Source organism: Borostomias antarcticus, assembly GCF_949987555.1.
Source record: "Borostomias antarcticus genome assembly, chromosome: 10".
Classification (NCBI taxonomy): domain Eukaryota; kingdom Metazoa; phylum Chordata; class Actinopteri; order Stomiiformes; family Stomiidae; genus Borostomias; species Borostomias antarcticus.
The window spans coordinates 11,211,465-11,230,764 of NC_140243.1; the positions used below are offsets into that span (position 1 = coordinate 11,211,465).

Genomic DNA, 19,300 nt, shown 5'->3' on the forward strand with positions numbered 1-19,300 from the left:
CTAATCTCTCGTGGCTATACAATAGAACCAAAGCCGAGCTTGTTCAGTTAATGACCACTGTTGGTAACAAAAAAAGAACAAAAAGCGAGGGGGAGGGGTGGCACTTCACAAAACTACATCGGAGCTGGGCAATTTTTCATTGTGCGGAACGCTCAGTGCCTCTCTTCTTCCTCGCTCGCCTCTGCTCGACTACGGCTGGCTGGATCGCTGCCTGGTTGCGATGCTACGGCTCTCCTCTGGACCAATAGGATCAGGGTTGGTCGCCACAACTGACCAATAATATCAGTTGTGGCGACCAACACTCATGACGTACTGATATAGCCCCGCTGAGTTGGAAGAGCTGGTGTGGTACGCGTCAGCTGTATGATAAGCCAAAACTGATCAAAATATTCAAAGTGACTTGAATGATTGTGCAGCAGGGAATTCATCATTTTGCAATATGATGACTACAGTGTGTGTCATATTGAGGTGAGGTACGATTACAAGTAACTGAGCAGAGCTGAGCTCTAGGCAGAAGTCTAGACCGCACATAAAGTACTTTTGGTTTAATGACACTACATAACATAATGAACTGACTATCAAAAGCATTTATGTGTCTTGGATGGCTGAGACTATCGAGATTGGTCGGAGATGGAAAAACGCTGGACGCCGCAGTGATGGGAAGAACTTCATTTCCCAGCACGCAACTGTAAAAGTAGTCCTTGAATTTGCCTGCACTGGACTTGGTATGGCTACTTCGTATCATATTGAGATGACTCAAACAACTCACATGGAATTGGTTCAGGACAAATAGCCCGTTATTTCAAAGATAAAGTAGTCCTACAGAAGTATATTCTGTCAATTCCATATGACTACGTGATTCCATTCCAGAAAGTTATTCCCTCAAATATCCTCTTGACATAATTTACTGAATTATCTTTGAAATTGTTCACTTAATTTATAAGCAGATATGAACAAATAAGTATTTTGTGAAAATACACATATGCCTGATTATACCCAAACTTTTCAAATGCGAATCATACCTCTGAAAAGGGGACAACGTTCTGGAATGGAATGCATCCCTAACCCATTTCCGAAAGGCAGGGTCCTTGAATTGCGAGTAGCGAGTTGTCCCCAAAAAATTGTTGACGGCAAAAGCTCTCTTCTCGTATACATTTTAAAGTAAATTTCTATAGTTTTGCCTCTATTGTGTGGGGCATAGTCGGCAATTGACCATGGAAGTGGTCAGGTTGTTCTTGTGCATGTTATCGTTGCTCGTGTCGGAGTGGTTTCTTGTGGACGCGTTAGGGTTCTCTCAATCTCTGGATAGCGACTTCACGTTCACTTTACCCGCTGGCCGAAAGGAGTGTTTCTTCCAAACTATGAAGAAAGACGCATCACTGGAAATAGAATATCAGGTGAGGGGGATTTTGAATGATAGCTACCCCGTAGTTGAATGTGCGACCTAAACATAGTACCAGAGGTATTTTTGAGTTTTCTGCTGTCAATAGTTATGCCACCCAGAGGATGATGTTTGGTTGGCATAGAAAGTCGATAGTTCCTAGCTAAGATATGCACAGTCATGTGTTTGTTTGTCAAAAAGTGATCTCCATGCCTGCATAAGGTATTTTACGATACCGACTGATATAACTCATCGATTTCCAATAAAGTATATCTGTCTATTTAATCTCTATATGTCTCTCCAAATGTACCATGCATGATTTGCCCCTGGCATAATATCATTCTATGTTAATGTTTTCGTTTAGACTGTCATGGTCAAACATTTTTTAAATACAGGGCTTGTTTGTCACTGCTCTAAGGACACCCTAACTAGAAGCACTTCTAACTTTCCCACTATTTTGTCTATCACCAACCTTATCTCATTAAAGACTAAAAGCAACCTAGATAAAACATCTAGGGCATCTCTATTGGACTGAAACATGATGGCATTGTTAGTGGCGGAACTAGCCTCTATCAGTGTGTGGTGCCACTGGAATGGTGTTTTGAAACGGTAGCGTCTTTAAAGAATGGCATCTAAGATCTAGACCACACAGAGATATGTGGAAATCAGGAATGTTGCAACTCTGCAGTGGGACAGGGTCTCTGTGATGTGTCCTTCATGGCTCAAGTGCAGTCAAGCCAGACAGTGTGGTGCCATGGTAGTACCATAGTAGTATAGGCGACCAAAATGGTAATTCATGGCAGAAAGAAACCTTGGTATTGCTGTATACCATGGTATTTAGGTGACCAAAAGCTGGCATTTGTTCATGGTATTCGGAAACACCATATATTCTTCAGCTTCTGCATATTCTTTGTTACAGCCTTATATTTGTGTCCCTTTATCAATGGAGGCATTAACCCACCATACAGAGTCTACTCCTTTCTGTCTTTCATCTAAGCCTGTCACTGTCGTGTGTGTGTGTGTGTGTGTGTGTGTGTGTGTGTGTGTGTGTGTGTGTGTGTTTGTGTGTAGGTATTGGATGGAGCAGGTTTGGATGTAGATTTTGAAATCTCCTCTCCCACTGGTTACGTACTGTACAGTGACTACAGGAAATCTGACGGAGTACACACGTGAGTGATCTGATGCACACACTAACACGAGTATACACACACACACACACACACACACACACACACACACTGACTGTCTATCTGTGTGTCCCTACAGGGTTGAAACTGAGGATGGAGACTACATGTTCTGCTTTGACAACTCGTTCAGTTCGGTCTCCGAGAAGATCATCTTCTTTGAGCTGATTCTGGACAACATGGAGGCTGAGGGTGACGATCCTGAGGACTGGAAGGAGTACGTCCAGGGAATAGACATGCTGGACATGAAGCTGGAGGACATCATGGTGAGGTCATAGTTCACCTTTGTATCATTAAGATGAGAGGGATAGATTTCACCACGCCACACCTGGAAAATATCACAGACATGAGGTTTTATACATGATACCCGTTCCAAGCTACAGTGGATGTACTTGGATCTCTGATAAGTTTGGTACAAGTTGTTATCTGAAAAATGTGTGCGTGCGTGCGTGCGTGTGTGTGGTTGATCTTGGCCCCTGCCGCTTAGGCACATTGTCACTGGCGATTTCAACCGAGGGTGAGTCAACCCAGGGCGACCTTGGGGTTGACCCATCCCTGAGTTCAACCCTGTGTGTTTTCACACTGAAATACAACGTTCGAAATGTACTGGGGTGACTCACGCCAGGGTTGGAGTGACCATTTCTCACTCTATATTTTCAACACAGGTTGAGCACTTATGAGGACTTATTTACTTTGCTATAGTAATTTCTTAATTACATTGCTATAGTAATTTCAGAACGTGCTCGCTCCGGGGCGAGGAACCCTTGTCATTTCTTACTTGCGTTTCCAACCCTGGGCGAGCGTCTCAACCCGGTTTGAAAAATCAGATTCCTGGCCTCCAGCAGGGTTGACTCAACCCAGGTTAAAAGTTTCGCCCTGGGTTGAAATTGAGAAATGACATGTCTGTTCACCCCCGGGTTGAAATCCCCAGTGAGAATGTGCCTAATGACCCTGGTGCCTTCTAACAGCTACAGCGATGTACAGTATGTGATCCTAGCCTGTGGTCCTCCGGCGCTGCTCCACAGGACACCATCAACAGCGTGAAGGCTCGCCTGGGGAAGAGCCTGCAGATCCAGACCGTGCTGCGGGCGTTCGAGGCCCGCGACCGCAACCTGCAGGAGAGCAACTACGACCGGGTCAACATGTGGTCGTGCACCAACCTGGCCGTCATGGTCCTGGTGTCGGGGGTGCAGGTCTACCTCCTTCGCTCGCTGTTCGACGACAAGAGGAAGACACGCACGTAACCCCCTCCCCCCAGGGAGAGAACAGTGGGAGAGACTAACAACTCTGACTGGACCAGCCAACCGGTCTTCATTCAGGATTAGTGTTGCTGGGCAGGGGTTCATGACTCAAACACGTTTTTACGCACAAACACACATTAAAATTTGCATGTCAAATGCACTGACATCCTTGGACATATTCATTCTCTGGCTGACGCACACACTAAAGCACACTCCAAAACACACCCTCACTGTGAGTGTTTTGGTGTGTGTGTTTGTTGTGTCTGCTAGAGAAGGAATTTGTCCAAGGATGGAGTCTCTCTCTCTCTCCCTCTCCCTCCCTCCCTCCCTCTCTCCCTCCCTCCCTCTCTCTCTTTCTTTAGTCTGTCCATCCCTACTACCCTACCCGTCCATACTTCCATACTAACCGTGGACTAGTCTCACTGTCAGTCAGTGTGTTTCTGTGGCCTTCTCCTAGACGCAGCGTCTGTCTGTCTCATTATAATGACCGGTCCCACTCAGGCTGGACTGCGTACTTCACCCCCCCCCTGTTTTGTCTCTCAAATGTATGTTATTCAGATCTACAAGCTTCTATAGTCATCAATGGAGGGGGATCTTTAAAAATCACACCCAGGTGGTGCAGTAAGCAGTGCTTTATGAGCAATCTCTACTGCCTTCTGCTGCTGTGCAACGGTATTGGCTACTCCTGATTGGTCTAGATCTCATCCTACGAATGGACACACACACAGACACGGACAGACGGACAGACAGACAGACACGTCACGTATAGCAGCAGCTACACCGCTTAAAAACTGAGCCCAAAAGACCAATCTGTCCCATTTGTCCCATTTCTTTGGGCAGATTTTGTATTTTACCGCAAACCCAATGTGGATGAAGTAATGGAAACCTATTTGAAGTTTATTAACTACGTCTTCCAGGCGCTGAGGGGTGTGAACACTGTTGTGTCTCCCCCTGTGTCACATCTTCCCGTGTTTGAGACGCGAGTCCTGTTGTCAAGCCAACCTTCACTGTCGGGTAAGAGCTTGTGTCTCACAGTACTTGTATGTATGTCTGAGAGATTTCTCTGTAGCCTTTTCCAAACTATGTGGCCTTTAAAAACTGAGCTTGTGAACAGAAGCACTTATTAGCACACGCAGACACACGTTTTCTTAGAAGCTCTTTCTGGTTACCAAGAGTGTCCTCTGAGGGAGCATACAGTACCAACGCTACCATGCTGCTCCTTGGCACAGGGCAAAGTGGATTAGGGGAAAGGTGCCATCTGCAATTCTCTAATTCACCACCACTCCGCTCCTCTAGAACTCAACAGGCTATTGGTTGTAAACAGACAGCTCTCCCTGCACAGCCTGTCCCTGGCCCAGCACTGATAGCAAGCTCACGTTCCACCCCGCCTCATCTGTGGCGAACGTGGAACCCGACGGCCTGCCCCGCCGGGCTCCGTAACAACAGCGGTCTGTAATTTTTGACACACACACACACACACACACACACACATGCACTCATAGATGTGGGCCCTCTAGAACAAAAGTTTGTCTGATTTGGCTGGTCACTGCCCTCAGTGTTAGCAGGGATTTTCTCCTTGGTTTTTCTAACATACACTGTAGTATTTATTTTAGACACCAGGCTGGTTGGTGATGGTGAGCTTTCAGAAGGTTTATTGGACTCCACCAGGCCACTGCTGGAATGAGTAGCATCACTTCACCACCTGCTGGAGGAACACTGAACTGTTCAACCCTGCAAAACAAAACGTGACCTCAACTTATCTCCTACCTTCAAAGATGAAATGCTGCAGAGCATGACAGTAATGTCACAATGTTCTGCTACAACAGTATTAGAACAGAGCCATGATGTCTAATGGGTTTTTGTTAAAAATTGAGATTTTTTTAATCTATAAGATTGTTGTGCTTAGAGTCCTTTTCCACACAAAGACAGTGGCCCCTCTGGTATAAAGCTTCTTAGCAAGAACCTACAGCAGAGCCATTTTGGATAGTGCACCTATTTTACTAAGTGAACAATGAGCAGTTGATATTCTGGGATATTTATCAGGCTAATGTTCTGTAGCTGTAAATGTGTGTAAATTAAACAATCCTACTTTTTCGGACTCTTGTGTCCTCTTGTTTTACTGGGGTCGTGGGAAAGACTGTGTGTGTGTGTGTTGTGAGAGAGAGACCCAGACCTTCAGGAGCTGAATGCTGGTCCAATCCGGGGGTTCTGGATGGGCCGGAAGAGGGGTTTTATGCCCCGACACTGGTCTGCTGTTGGACCAGAGACGTCAACTATGCACAGCGGACGCAACCTAAGAGAGGACGAGAGGAGACACTGGTGCTTCGCAGCAGTAGAAGCAGACAACGGACGGAGAGCGCCCCCATCAGCGCCGCCCTCGTCCTGAGAGAGGGAGGGTACTGACCTGCCTCTCAGCCACTGACCACACTGCCCCGCCCTGCTCTGCTCCACACCCCACACCCTGACAACACCGTAGGGCGTCCCTGTGCCAACCTGCAACTAGTGTCACAGGCAGACCATCAACACACAGGTATACTGAGGACCATGGTGTCAGTGGGAGTGAGAGAATACAATTGCAGTAAGAGATCACTGATTGCCATGAGGTGGACAGCACAATATATAGACACGGCAAACACTGGTCAGTATACATAACACAGAAGGATAATGTAGCTCTTCAGTGTAATGTTGATATATCCATCACAGACACCCACCTGCGGTGCTGGCCTGCTGCTCTGGGTGCTGGAGATGAAAGGTCTAGGAGCAGCTGATGCAGGAGCCAAGCACATCATGTGAGGAGCGTAGGGCCAGGGTTTACACCTTTGCCAGGGTTTACGCCTTTGCACCCAGTACTGACTGTGGAGACAAACTCCAAGGTTGTTCACATAACCATAGGGAGGGAGCTAGATTTTGTAAAATCAATTAAAAAAAAAAAAAAAATATTAATTTAACTTTAAAATACATTTTTACATTACCTGTTGACAGGCAGGGCTTTCTGTTGGTAGATATGGCCCAGGATGTCAGCAGAGGAGGGGCCACACATGTTCACCAGAGACACCTAACCATTGAGAAAATGGCATGTAAGTGTTGGCAAATAAAGAAAAGCATTACAATATTTGTATTTTTAATGTACAGTCGCGTACCATGCATTATCCAATAGATGGCGCTGTAATTTATTTACAGTGTTCAGTCAGAGCGGCGGACTTCCGGGTAATGACATGACGAGATTGTAGCATCCACAACATTAGAAAACCTTTCACAGGTAAACATTTCGGAAGTTTTACTTAGCTATTTTTTGTATAAGGGTGGCACCAACTGGTTTAACCTTCATGAACTTGTATTGTTGTAATTCATTAACCGACAGGTGAACTAGCTTACAACTGAACCTAGCTAGGTAGCTCAGTTAGCCAAGCTAGCTAGATAGATAGTCAGCTGCCTGTCAAACCTATCATTCATTCAGCTTGTAGGTTTGACACAGACGCCCACATACACATGGCATTTCATGACGATCTAGGGCTGGTTATGGTTATGATTGTATGGCTTTAACAGGTGTCTTATTGCGAATGACGCTGTGATCCTTATGCGTTTGTCCACCAGGTGATGGGGGCAGACAGTGGACCAGGGGCTGCCCCGAGCCCAGACGTGTCCTGGCGGAAGGTTCTGTGGGAACGCCAGCCTTTCCCCGACAACTATGTGGACCGACGGTTCCTGGAGGAGCTGAGGAGGAACGAGGGCATTGGGCAGTACCGCTACTGGGCCGTGGTAAAGGAAGCCGTGTTGGTGGGCCAGCAGATCTCCTGTGTGGCTCTGTTCCTCACTCTGTGGTTGTACATGGAGCAGGTACTGGACACCTCGACTCGCTGGAATAACCCTCACACGACTGAGCTTAGCTGGGCCAAGCCTATGGTCATCTTAGTCCTGGTCCAGGTCAGTATACTGATCAGGGCTGTACCCCGGTATACTGCCCTGCCAGGGACCATTCATTGTGCCATAGACTTTTTTCACTCTGTCTCAGTGGCGGTTCTGAAAAAGGCCTTGCCAGCCCAGTTGCCACCCTATTTGTATGGGGCAGAGGAACCACTGTCACGCTTTTGCCACACCAGGTAAATCTTTTCTCCAAACTGGATACAGTTGTAGCCCCCCACCTTTTCTATAAAAAGCACCTTTTTGCACTTAAAATAGCACATATCCACCGGTATCCACTCATGGGGCTATTACAGTGCATCCGCAAAGTACTCACAACCCTTCACTTTTTCCACATTTTGTTATGTTACTGCCTTATTCCAAAATTGATTAAATAGTCACACAATACGGCATAATGACAAGGTGAAAAAAGTTTTTGAGAAATTTTTGCTTATTTTAAAATAAAAAATAAACTGAAATATCACCAGTATTCACACTCTTTACTCAGTGGTACTTTGTTGAATCACCTTTGGCAGTGATTACAGCCTCAAGTCTTCTTGGGTATGACGCTACAAGCTTGGCACACCTGCATTTGGGGTATTTCTCCCATTCTTCTCTGCAGATCCTCTCAAGCTCTGTCAAGTTAGATGGGGAGCGTCACTGCACAGCTATTTTCAGGTCTTCCCAGAGATGTTCAATCAGGTTCAAGTCTGGACTCTGGCTGGGCCACTCAAGGACATTGACAGACTTTTCACAAAGCCACTCCTTCATTGTCTTGGCTGTGTGCCTACTGTCATTGTCCTGTTGGAAGGTAAACCTTCACCCCAGTGTAAGGTCCTGAGCACTCCGGAGCAGGGTTTTATCAAGGATCTCTCTGTACTTTGCTCTGTTCATCTTTCCCTCAGTCCTGACTGGTCTCCCAGACATCCCCACAGCATGATGTTGCCACCACCACGCTTCACCTTAGGGATGGTATTGGCCCGGTGACGAGCGGTGCCTGGTTTCCTCCAGACGTGACACTTGGCATTCAGGCCAAAGAGTTCAATCTTGGTTTTATCAGACCAGAGAATCTTGATCCTCATGGTCTGAGACCATGAGCGGGCTGTCATGTGCCTTTTACTGAGGAGTGGCTTTCGTTTGGCCACTCTACCATAAAGGTGTGATTGGTGGGGTGCTGCAGAGATGGTTATTCTTCTAGAAGGTTCTCCCATCTCCACAGAGGAACGCTGGAGCTCTGTCAGAGTGACCATCGGGTTCTTGGTCACCACCCTGACCAAGGCCCTTCTCCCCTGATTACTCAGGCAGCCAGCTGTAGGAAGGGGCCTGGTGGTTCCAAACTTCTTCCATTTAAGAATGATGTAGGACACTGTTCTTTGGAACCATCAAGGCTGCAGATTTTTTTGGGTACTCTTTCCCAGATGTCTCCGCGGTCTATGGACAATTTCCTCGACTTCTTGGCTTGGTTTTGGCTCTCATACGCACTGTCAACTGTGGGTTGTTACTACTTTATATACAGTACAGTAGACACGTGTGTGCCTTTCCAAATCATGTCCAATCAATTGCATTTACCACAGGTGGACTCCAATCAACTAATCATTAATCTAATCACTGCCATGTGCCTCAACAAAGTACTAAGGGTCTGAATACTTATGTACATGTGATATTTTTAATTTTTAATACATTTGCAGAAATTTCAACAAAAAAATGTTTTTTTCACTTTGTCATGGGGTATTGTGTGTAGTAAAATAATTTAATCAATTTTGGAATAAGGCTGTAACTTAACAAAATGTGGAAAAAGGGAAGGGAAGGGGTGTGAGTACTATCTAGATGTACTGTATGGTATCCACTAGCCTGGCTTTGTGACCCTAATCACCTGATCTCACATGCTGTTTCTCTAGAAGAGAGACCGTGATCAGGGTTGTGAAGCCAGGCTAGTGGATATCGGTGGGTATGTGCTATTTAAGTGCAAACAAGTTCTTTTTATATAAAAAGTGGGGGGGCTTCAACTGTAGCCACCTCAGAGAAAAGGCTTTCATCTTTCGGTAAATGTCTTCACTTTGGCAAGTAACAGAATCATATTGTCTGTAGATGCGGTAATGTAGACCGAGTGACAAAAGTCTGGTGCAATGAATGGTTCCTGGCAGGGAGATATACTGGGGTAAAGCCCCAAATAGTATACTGACCTGGACCAAGGCTATGGTCATCTATGACCATGATAGTTACCTACTGGAAGCTCTCATTCGGACATTCAAGTTTGATTCAGGTTGATTTGATATGTGAACAGATTAGTAGTAGGTACTTTATTGATCCATTGAGGCAAATTATGTTGTGTCACTCGCTTCGTAAATCTCCAGAACCACGATTGAATGTTCATAATAGGCTACCCCTCTCTCCCCCCAGGGTCTGCTGTCCCCGGGCACACTGCTGTGGACCTGTCTGCTCTGTGCACTGCTGGGCTACGGACTGTACCAAGCGCTGGGGGCACGGGGGGGATCGGGCTGTCAGCCCCGCACACACTTGGCAGACCTGCAGAGCGCGGCCATCTTCCTCTCCTTCACGTTCGGCTTCTCCCCGGTGCTGAAGACGCTAACCGAGTCGGTCAGCACCGACACGGTCTACGCCATGTCGGCCCTCATGCTCCTAGCCCACCTGGTGTCCTTCCCCTATGCCCAGCCCTCTCCCCCGGGCAGCCTGTCCCTCAACGCCGCCCTGTTCGGCTCCGTGTGTCTGGCCTCCAGACTGCCCGGCGCACTCCATACCTTCGCCATGCTCAGCTGTGCCCTGCTTGTGTTTGCGCTGTGGCCCTGCCTGCTGCACAGGGTCCGAGAGAAGGCGCCGGGGGGGTTGGCCGCTGGGGTGTGTGTGGGCGTGTGCGTGGGAGGGGTCGGGGGTCTGGGGTCTCTGTGCCCGGGGGGAGCGGTGCTACTGGCGGCCGCCCTGGGCACCGTGACGCTGCTCTGCCCCCTGCTGCTGGTCACATTGCAGAGACACAAAGACAACATCCAGGGACCCTGGGATGAGGCAGAGATACAGGAGGACCTCAGGCGCTTCCTCAACTGATACACACACACACTCAGGCTGAAGAGCCCCCAGCCTCAACCACTCTAGAGCAAGGAAGGCTTTTGAACAGGTAACTGATGCACTTTGCTGCCTAGATGATTGTCTCTCATTCCATTTATTTTTTAACACAAAACCTTGTGGTTTGTTTTCAGAATGATTGAATATCTATTTTATGTGTATGTATTAAACAAGGGCTCTGATGTAAACCACTGCTATCATGTTTTAAGAAAAGTGGTATGAATTTTATTGAACTATTGTATAATTTACTGTACCATTGTGGTGTTATATATATTTGTATGTGTCTGTCTTGTTATAATACAATTTGTATTTATTCTACTTAATGATATTGTGTTGCTTATTGAGTCACAGCCAAATTGGTCACTGGGGTGAACTCACCCTTTGGCATTTATGAAGGTTTTAGGAATAGAATACATAAAATCTTAGTTTTAGCAAGATCATTTTGATATACGCTCTTGTAGCAGTGTAAATTCCTCTGCTCTGTTCTCAAGAAGTAGGGTACCCATTGCCGTTGGCAGCAGCCGTGTATTCACATGGACGTTCTGGTAATCAACCAGGCCATGTCAAGCCGTGTGTTGGCTGGCTTGTTTCTGTGCGGGACTGGCAGGACGGTAATGTCCGATAAATAAAGATGGTCTTGTCACCTGGACACATCAGTTCCAATGCTTCCAATGCTAATCCAGCACAATGAGAGCGGGATAGCCAGTTAGCTCATGAGCTCACAACAACTAGCGGCAGCTTCCATAACATTAATGGTAGCGGTCAGTGGCTAAAGCAGTTACACTGATGATTCCTGTAATGTTAGCTATTTTGCTGCAATGGGTTCAACTTTTGTTTCTGGATAAAGGTGACTTTGCTGTTTTGCACTTCCCTTTAGGTGGTGAATAAGTAGACCCAGGACACAGTGGGTTATTTGGACATCTACTAGAATCTTGATATTATATTGATATGAAGATATGAAAGTAAAGTATTTGCCCTTAGAAGTAAATTGTAATTAAAATGGTTCTTAGCTAAGTAACCTAAGTGTAGGCAGACTTGAAAGGCCAATTGTAATAATATCATGAATGAACAATTGTAAACATAGTACTCAACAGAATAGGTAATACGCAAGTCTTGATTTAAACTTTTCCCAAATGCTTTATTAAACATACAGACATGCAAATTAAAAGAAGCCATAAGTTGCTATTTTGCATGTGCTCTCAGCTCTTGAGCAATTGAACATCTCGTCTATACAATAGACAACTGACTCTGCACTACTGTATACTACTGTACAGTATACTTGACATGTTATGTAATTGCACTGCCTGTATCATGGACACAGTCACAGCCATCCATGATCAGATACTGCTGTCTGGCCATGTCCTGTCCGGGTGGGGCTTGCACCTGAGGACCATCTTTGGGAGGGCTGGACATCAGCGTTGCACAGCAGCCGACACCTGACTGGTGTTGCATCACGGTGTTCTCTGGCCTCAACCACACCAGGCATCCCAGCATCAAAGCTGCAACAGAACAGAAGGGAGATAGTGCATTAAAATATTGGCCAAAAATAACATTTATATAAAGCCTTTTTTGTGTCGCGTAGACATACAGTACATTTAATCTGCATAATATGCACATGATATGAGAGAGACAGAGAGAGGGAGAGAGAGAGAGACAGAGAGAGGGAGAGAGAGAGAGAGAGAGGGCAGGAACAAAACAGCCATCATGAAAGAAAAGAGAGTGGGAGAGAAGCAGAGAATGGAGGTCCGGGAGTCAACGAGTCCCCCATGGAGGGGTAGAGGGATGGAGGGAGAGGGATGGATGGAGGGATGGAGTGAGAGAGGGATGGAGGGAGAGGGATGGAGGGAGAGAGGGATGGAGGGAGAGAGGGATGGAGGGGTGGAGGGAGAGAGAAAGGGAGGGATGGGGAGAGACTGAGAGGGGGATCCTGTAGTGACGGAGAGACATTGATTGATCAGTGTTCTGGGCCCATGTGCAGGCCCTCCTCCCCTCTCCTCTCATCCCTCCCTCGTTCCCTCTCTCCGTCAGGGCTTACTCTGCAGGGTAAATAAAGGTGTGTGTAGCTCCAGAGTTAGCTAGCTATCATTGGGCTTCATTTCCTGAACTTAGCTTTAGCTTAGCGTGCAGCCAGGTTATAGGTTACTGTTTATTTCAGATATTACTCTACATTTCAACTAGCCCTTCTCAGTCCCGTTGTCGCATTCCGCTCGCTCATGACAGACAACAGTCCTTTGCTGGTCCATTCACTTTGCCGTCAAAATAAATCAGTGTCAGCCTAGTTAGGAGAGGCGCTCATATTTACAAGTGTCAGATAAACATGAAACTTCACTTACCTAAGCAAACGGGTCTATTTTAACAAATTACATTTCAACCAGACATTCCAGTGAAACCAGATAGTCAAAATAACTTACCTGATATAAAATGGGCACCGCAAACGCGGGCATTTCTGATTATGTCCTCAGTCCAGTCCGTACGCTTAATAATGGCGATTTCGTCCGTCTTCCTCTGCTACTGTTTCAAGAATGCGCATGCATACTTGTGCTGACTAGGCTGTAAAAGGGTCTATACTGAACCATTACATAACTTCTATAACATCCAGTGACAAAATATGTCATGGTACCTTGGTATGTCCACACCAAGGATTAAACTCACTATCTTCATGGTGGCAGCGCACTATCCACTCGGCCACCGCTGACCTAGGAAATCTGTGGAGTCTTTTTCTTTTGATGTTCTGGGACCACTGCCTCTTGTGGTAGCAACATAGAACTGCAGGTCAACAACTCGACGGAAGTTGAGGCAGGGAGGGAGCGACAAAAAGGAATTCCCTCCTCTTGGTGTGTCGGCTTACAGCCAACACACAAAAACCATTCGGAATCGGGACCCACACAGGCCTGAGAACCACACCATGGAAGGTTGCTACACACTGGGCGCCGCCAACAATTATCATGCACATTACCCAATGTAAGCTACACAGAAGGTTCAATATCCAAAACACCAGGGCTGCAATAGTGGCGCCTGCGCAGTTGCCCAACAGTCGTATTTGTAACAGTTAAGAGTTGACTATACCAAATGTAAAAGTAAGATTTCTACGCATACATTTCTCTCGACATTGTTCCGCCTGAGCAGCGAACTCTAGCGGTTGCTCAAGCTTCTGGACGGTCGCCTCATCGTTAAGCAATGTCGTGCTGAGTCCACCAGATGTCCTACCTTCACCTCGCCTTTCCCGGGCCTGGCGCGGTGGATACTCGGTCTGCTCTCAAATGGTGAGCGGTCCTGTGGCACCATGGGGGTAAGCTTCACCCTAGACTACGTTCAACGAAGTTCAGTCGAATCCCTCTCGCTCTCTTCCCGGTGTGGTCGCTCCCTAGCCCTACCTGAGTTTCTTCTGAGAAGCAGCGGGGGTTTCTCCCCTTCATACGATTGTCGTCATCCGCAGTGTCATAAAGCAGGTGTGCACCGGCAGCGTTTCCATCCTACCTATGTTCTAAAACTGTTTCACTCAAAACCTGAACGTTACCAAGTTTATAAGATCATAGAATATCCGCATGATCAGAAGCACATTTATTCACGGAGTTGACTAAATATACGGCAAGCTCCAATGCATTAATTGACAAAGTCACTCAGAAAGTCAAGTCAAATGACTCCAAGCAGCCATATATTCACCACTTTCTCAATTCTTAATTTAAAAAAGAAAAAACATTTTAGAAAATTAAAATCCATTTTATTTAAAAACTGTAAAAACAGTGTTATATATTTGTGTATTTACATGCATATTTACACAGAGAAAAAAAGACGGTGATGCAAACACACATAGGACAGTATTCATAGGCATTGACTTTTATGTACAGAAGAACATGGACGAAGGACACCGCCGGTCTAGTGTTGACTGCAGGGGGATCCCCCAGAGGAGGCCGAGAGCAGCCCGGGAGACTGGAGCTGGGTTTCACATCACACAGCTCACTGACAGTGTGTGCTGGAGGCCAGCGGTCATTGTGGCTTCGAGGGGATAGCCGGGGGATGTCTCCTAGACAGAAGCACACAGCATTACCACGCAGCACATGATAGGGTCTAATGCACACACCCACAGACCTCCATGTGCACACACACACAAACACGCGCACACTCACTAGTGACTGAAGTATCAACTACTGTAGTATCAAAAGTATCAAATAGCCTGTATCAAAAGGGGTAGATCTATCCTGCAGCCAGTTCACCAGCACAAGTACGGTAGTCCACACTATGGAGAGATTTGTGAGCATTCCTGCACTGCTCAACCAGGAAAGATCCCTGTGGAGACAAGGGAATCTTTTAGTGTGTGTGTGTGTTCAGTACTCGCAGAGGAGCATGTTATGTGATACAGGAGGAGAGGGCCTCTATTTGTCCTGGGATGCGATGAGTGGAATTATGGTGGAATGATGAAGACCCCAAAAAAAGATGCGTAAAAAGACGAGGGAGTGTATCAACTGAGAGAGGGAGAGACTTGACGAGAGAGGGAGAGAGAGAGACTGTGTGGGAGAGAGGGGGAGACTCAGTGGGGGAGAGAGATCGACTGGACTGGATGGAGAGACGTGAGAAGGGGAGAGAGGGAGAGACGTGAGAGGAGGAAAGATGGAGAGACTGAGTAGGGAGAGATGTGAGAGAGGGGGAGAGATGGAAAGACTGGGCTGGAGAGAGACGTGATGGTGGAGAGATGGAGAGACTGGGCGGGAGTGAGACTGGGCGGGGGAGAGACGTGAGGGGGTAGAGATGGAGAGACTGGGCGGGGGAGAGACATCAGGGAAGACCGGGGGAGAGACGTGAGGGCGGGGGGAGAGATGGAGAGACTGGGCGGGGGAGAGACGTGAGGGAGGGGGGAGAGATGGAGAGACTGGGCGGGGAGAGACGTCAGGGAGGGGGGAGAGATGGAGAGACTGGGCGGGGAGAGACGTCAGGGAGGGGGGAGAGATGGAGAGACTGGGCGGGGGAGAGACGTCAGGGAGGGGGGAGAGATGGAGAGACTGGGCGGGGGAGAGACGTGAGGGAGGGGGGAGAGATGGAGAGACTGGGCGGGGAGAGACGTCAGGGAGGGGGGAGAGATGGAGAGACTGGGCGGGGGAGAGACGTCAGGGAGGGGGGAGAGATGGAGAGACTGGGCGGGGGAGAGACGTGAGGGAGGGGGGAGAGATGGAGAGACTGGGCGGGGAGAGACGTCAGGGAGGGGGGAGAGATGGAGAGACTGGGCGGGGGAGAGACGTCAGGGAGGGGGGAGAGATGGAGAGACTGGGCGGGGGAGAGACGTGAGGGAGGGGGGAGAGATGGAGAGACTGGGCGGGGGAGAGACGTGAGGGAGGGGGGAGAGATGGAGAGACTGGGCGGGGAGAGACGTGAGGGAGGGGGGAGAGATGGAGAGACTGGGCGGGGGAGCCCCAGAAGAACCGTTGGAGAGCACAGAGGAAATGAGGCAAAGAGAAAAGGAGAGATGCGCCAAAAGCAAGGGAGGAACCAGCGGAGGGAGAGACGTGAGGAAAAGTGGAGGAGAGGGAAAGAAAAGAGGTCTTTTCTGTTAAAGTCAGGGGGAAAATGAGAAAGGAAGAAGGAACGCGGGGCCTAAGGCTTGCGTTGAAAATACAGAATAAAGTGAAAACACATTGTATAATATGTAAAGTGCATATCAGGCTGACATATAATGTGCTAGTGGTATGTGGGTGTGTGTGTGTGTGTGCGTGCGCGCGCGTGTGTGTATGTATGTGAGAGAGAGAGAGAAAAAGAGAGAGAGAGGGAGCTGTTGTCTCTGGCTCTAGGAGAGGGCTGGACCGAGGGAAGGCCTGTCTACTGGCTGATGGGGAAGAGAATATGAAAAACACATTTTCCAGCAGACCCCCACCCAGCTCAAATAACAACCTCTCTGCCTCTGCAGTCCGGGTTTGGCTGTGTGTGTGTGTGGGGGGGGGGGGGGGGGGGGGTGCGTGCGTGCGTGTGTGTGCGCTGAAACAGCAGTCTCTACTGTATTGGTGGAGTGAGGATAGGTCACTGGGTTGAGAGGGCAGCATCAGTGGTCAGATATGTAGAGTAGAACTCAGTAGGGGGGGGGGGGCTTACCTGGGCACACTGGGAGGGGCGCGGCCGGGCCTGCAGGAGGGCTGCTGGGAGCCGTCAGCGCTGGGGGCCGTAGGGGGGCCAGCGCGGAACGGGAGATGGGGTAGGTTGGGGGCAGAAGGAGCAGGGCCACGAGGGTTGGGTTTGGGACCCGAAGATAAGCACTTAGGGTTGCTGGGGCTGGGGGGAGGAGACCTAAACAGACAGAGAGAGAGAGAGAGAGACAGAGAGAGAGAGAGAGAGAGAGAGACAGAGAGAGAGAGAGAGACACAGAGAGAGAGAGAGACAGAGAGAGAGAGAGAGAGAGAGAGAGAGACAGAGACAGACAGAGAGAGGAGGGGCATTCCCGAAGTCATTAGCTTTGCTGGAGACTGCTTTGTCACTTACTGTGAATATGGGTAGGAATTACAGAGGGGAGGAGCTGTATGTGAGTGTGTGCATATGTGTGTGTGCATATGTGTGTGTGTGTGTACGTGTGTGCGTGTTTGAGTGTGTGGGAGTGCAGAAGCTCGAGGAAGACCGCGGTGATCGACGGACCAGGAGACGTTTCATTTCATTTCAAGCCTTTATTTCCACTCGGGGCCCACCGAGGGAGACCCTCATTTTCAGCGGAGCCGAGTTAAACGTCTAAAGAGACACAAAGCCGGTACCACATCCACACCCCCAGAACCACAACCACACCCCCAGAACTACATCCACACCCCCAGAACCACAACCACACCCCCAGTACCACATCCACACCCCCAGAACCACATCCACACCCCCAGAACCACATCCACACCCCCAGAACCACAACCACACCCCCAGAACTACATCCACACCCCCAGAACCACAACCACGACCCCAGTACCACATCCACACCCCCAGAACCACATCCACACCCCCAGAACCACACCCACACCCCCAGAATCACATCCAAACCCCCAGTACCACATCCACACCCCCAGAACCACACCCACAGAATCACATCCACACCCCCAGTACCACATCCACACCCCCAGAACCACATCCACACCCCCAGAACCACACCCACACCCCCAGAATCACATCCACACCCCCAGTACCACATCCACACCCCCAGAACCACATCCACACCCCCAGAATCACATCCACACCCCCAGTACCACATCCACACCACCAGAACCACATCCACACCCACAGAACCACACCCACACCCCCAGAATCACTACCACACCCCCAGAACCACATCCACACCCCTAGAATCACATCCACACCCCCAGAATCACATCCACACCCCCAGAACCACATCCACACCCCCAGAACCACACCTACACCCCCAGAACCACATCCACACCCCCAGAACCACATCCACACCCACAGAACCACATCCACACCCCCAGAACCACATCCACACCCGCAGAACCACATCCACACCCGCAGAACCACATCCACACCCCTAGAATCACATCCACACCCCCAGAACCACATCCACACCCCCAGAACCACATCCACACCCCCAGAACCACATCCACACCCCCAGAACCACACCTACACCCCCAGAACCACATCCACACCCCCAGAACCACATCCACACCCACAGAACCACATCCACACCCCCAGAACCACATCCACACCCGCAGAACCACATCCACACCCGCAGAACCACATCCACACCCCTAGAATCACATCCACACCCCCAGAACCACAACCACACCCCCAGAACCACATCCACGGTCAACCTTAAGCAAGTAAGCTTGCAATGTGTGTGTGTGTGTGTGCATATCATATGGAGACCTGCGTTGCTGCAGCCAGGAGGAGTCTACCGGCGGCGGGAGCGGGGTGGAGGAGGTGGAGGTGGAGATGTCTCCTATGACGGCCAGCGCCTCCGTCAGGGCGGCGTGCGTGCGCAGCACCTCCTCCCTGTGCTGCTCCTGCTCCGGGGACTCGTCCATCAGAGAAGCGTGTTCCCCCAGGGAATAGAGCTGGGACAGGAGCTCCGAACCGATGAACTCCTTCACCTGGACAGAGAGAGAGAGGGAGGGAGGGAGGGAGAGAGGGATATTCTCTTTTACCTAGAGAGAACAAGAGCTGGGATAGGCGGACGGATAGACAGGCCGACCGACAATGCGCAGACAGACAGGCAGGCAGGAAGCAGACAGACAGACAGGCAAGCAGACAGACAGGCAGGCAGGCAGACAGACAGGCAGGCAGACTGAGGTCAGTGTTGTGGTTCCGGAGGCTTACGTTGTTGATCATGAGGTGCATGATGGTCTTGGGCATGAGGTCTCTGATGGACTTGTAGACGATGTTCATGTAGGAGTCCACCAGGTTCCTGATGGTCTCCACCTGACGCTCCAGCTGAGGGTCCATGGAGAAGCTGCTGTCCGACACGCTGATGCCCCCCGCCCCGTCCGCCTGGGGGAGACGAGGGGAGGACAGGGGGTAGGGAGAGTGAGGGGAAAGGGAGGGTGAGAAAGAGA

At 49.1% G+C, this 19,300-nt stretch overlaps 3 protein-coding genes across 4 annotated transcripts in view; 2 read left to right on the forward strand and 1 right to left on the reverse strand.

Moving 5' to 3' along the window:
* Nucleotides 1-1,121: 1,121 nt before the first annotated feature.
* Nucleotides 1,122-5,832, forward strand: tmed5 (transmembrane p24 trafficking protein 5). 2 transcript variants are annotated; one of them, XR_014630624.1, is made up of 5 exons: nt 1,122-1,397; nt 2,453-2,550; nt 2,648-2,831; nt 3,591-4,820; nt 5,103-5,832. XR_014630624.1 is itself a non-coding variant. In XM_084444046.1 (4 exons), the coding sequence occupies exons 1-4, from the start codon at nt 1,215-1,217 to the stop codon at nt 3,807-3,809; spliced, it is 684 nt and encodes a 227-aa protein (XP_084300172.1). In that variant the 5' UTR covers nt 1,122-1,214; the 3' UTR covers nt 3,810-5,832. The 2 variants fall into 2 exon arrangements, 1 of the variants encoding a protein (XP_084300172.1); XM_084444046.1 differs by having other exon boundaries at nt 3,591-5,832.
* A 1,174-nt stretch (nt 5,833-7,006) lies between these two features.
* Nucleotides 7,007-10,865, forward strand: pigc (phosphatidylinositol glycan anchor biosynthesis, class C). Its single transcript, XM_084444146.1, has 3 exons — nt 7,007-7,065; nt 7,401-7,643; nt 10,107-10,865. The coding sequence occupies exons 2-3, from the start codon at nt 7,404-7,406 to the stop codon at nt 10,764-10,766; spliced, it is 900 nt and encodes a 299-aa protein (XP_084300272.1). The 5' UTR covers nt 7,007-7,065; nt 7,401-7,403; the 3' UTR covers nt 10,767-10,865.
* A 5,993-nt stretch (nt 10,866-16,858) lies between these two features.
* Nucleotides 16,859-19,300, reverse strand: part of dnm3a (dynamin 3a) — a gene marked incomplete at both ends in the record, with an annotated part of 22,244 nt that continues 19,802 nt past the window's right edge. The window contains 3 exons of the mRNA XM_084444478.1: nt 16,859-17,054; nt 18,615-18,838; nt 19,065-19,235. Of these exons, the coding sequence (XP_084300604.1) occupies nt 16,859-17,054; nt 18,615-18,838; nt 19,065-19,235 (591 nt within the window). The remainder of the gene's footprint in view (nt 17,055-18,614; nt 18,839-19,064; nt 19,236-19,300) is intronic.

Bases quoted from the DNA above. Each gene is read 5' to 3' on its own strand.
- tmed5 (XM_084444046.1), top strand. From the start codon at position 1,215: ATGGAAGTGGTCAGGTTGTTCTTGTGCATGTTATCGTTGCTCGTGTCG. The intron at 1,398-2,452 runs GTGAGGGGGATT...GTTTGTGTGTAG, and splicing joins CACTGGAAATAGAATATCAG to GTATTGGATGGAGCAGGTTT. The intron at 2,832-3,590 runs GTGAGGTCATAG...GCTGCTCCACAG, and splicing joins TGAAGCTGGAGGACATCATG to GACACCATCAACAGCGTGAA.
- pigc (XM_084444146.1), top strand. From the start codon at position 7,404: ATGGGGGCAGACAGTGGACCAGGGGCTGCCCCGAGCCCAGACGTGTCC. The intron at 7,644-10,106 runs GTACTGGACACC...CTCTCCCCCCAG, and splicing joins TGTGGTTGTACATGGAGCAG to GGTCTGCTGTCCCCGGGCAC.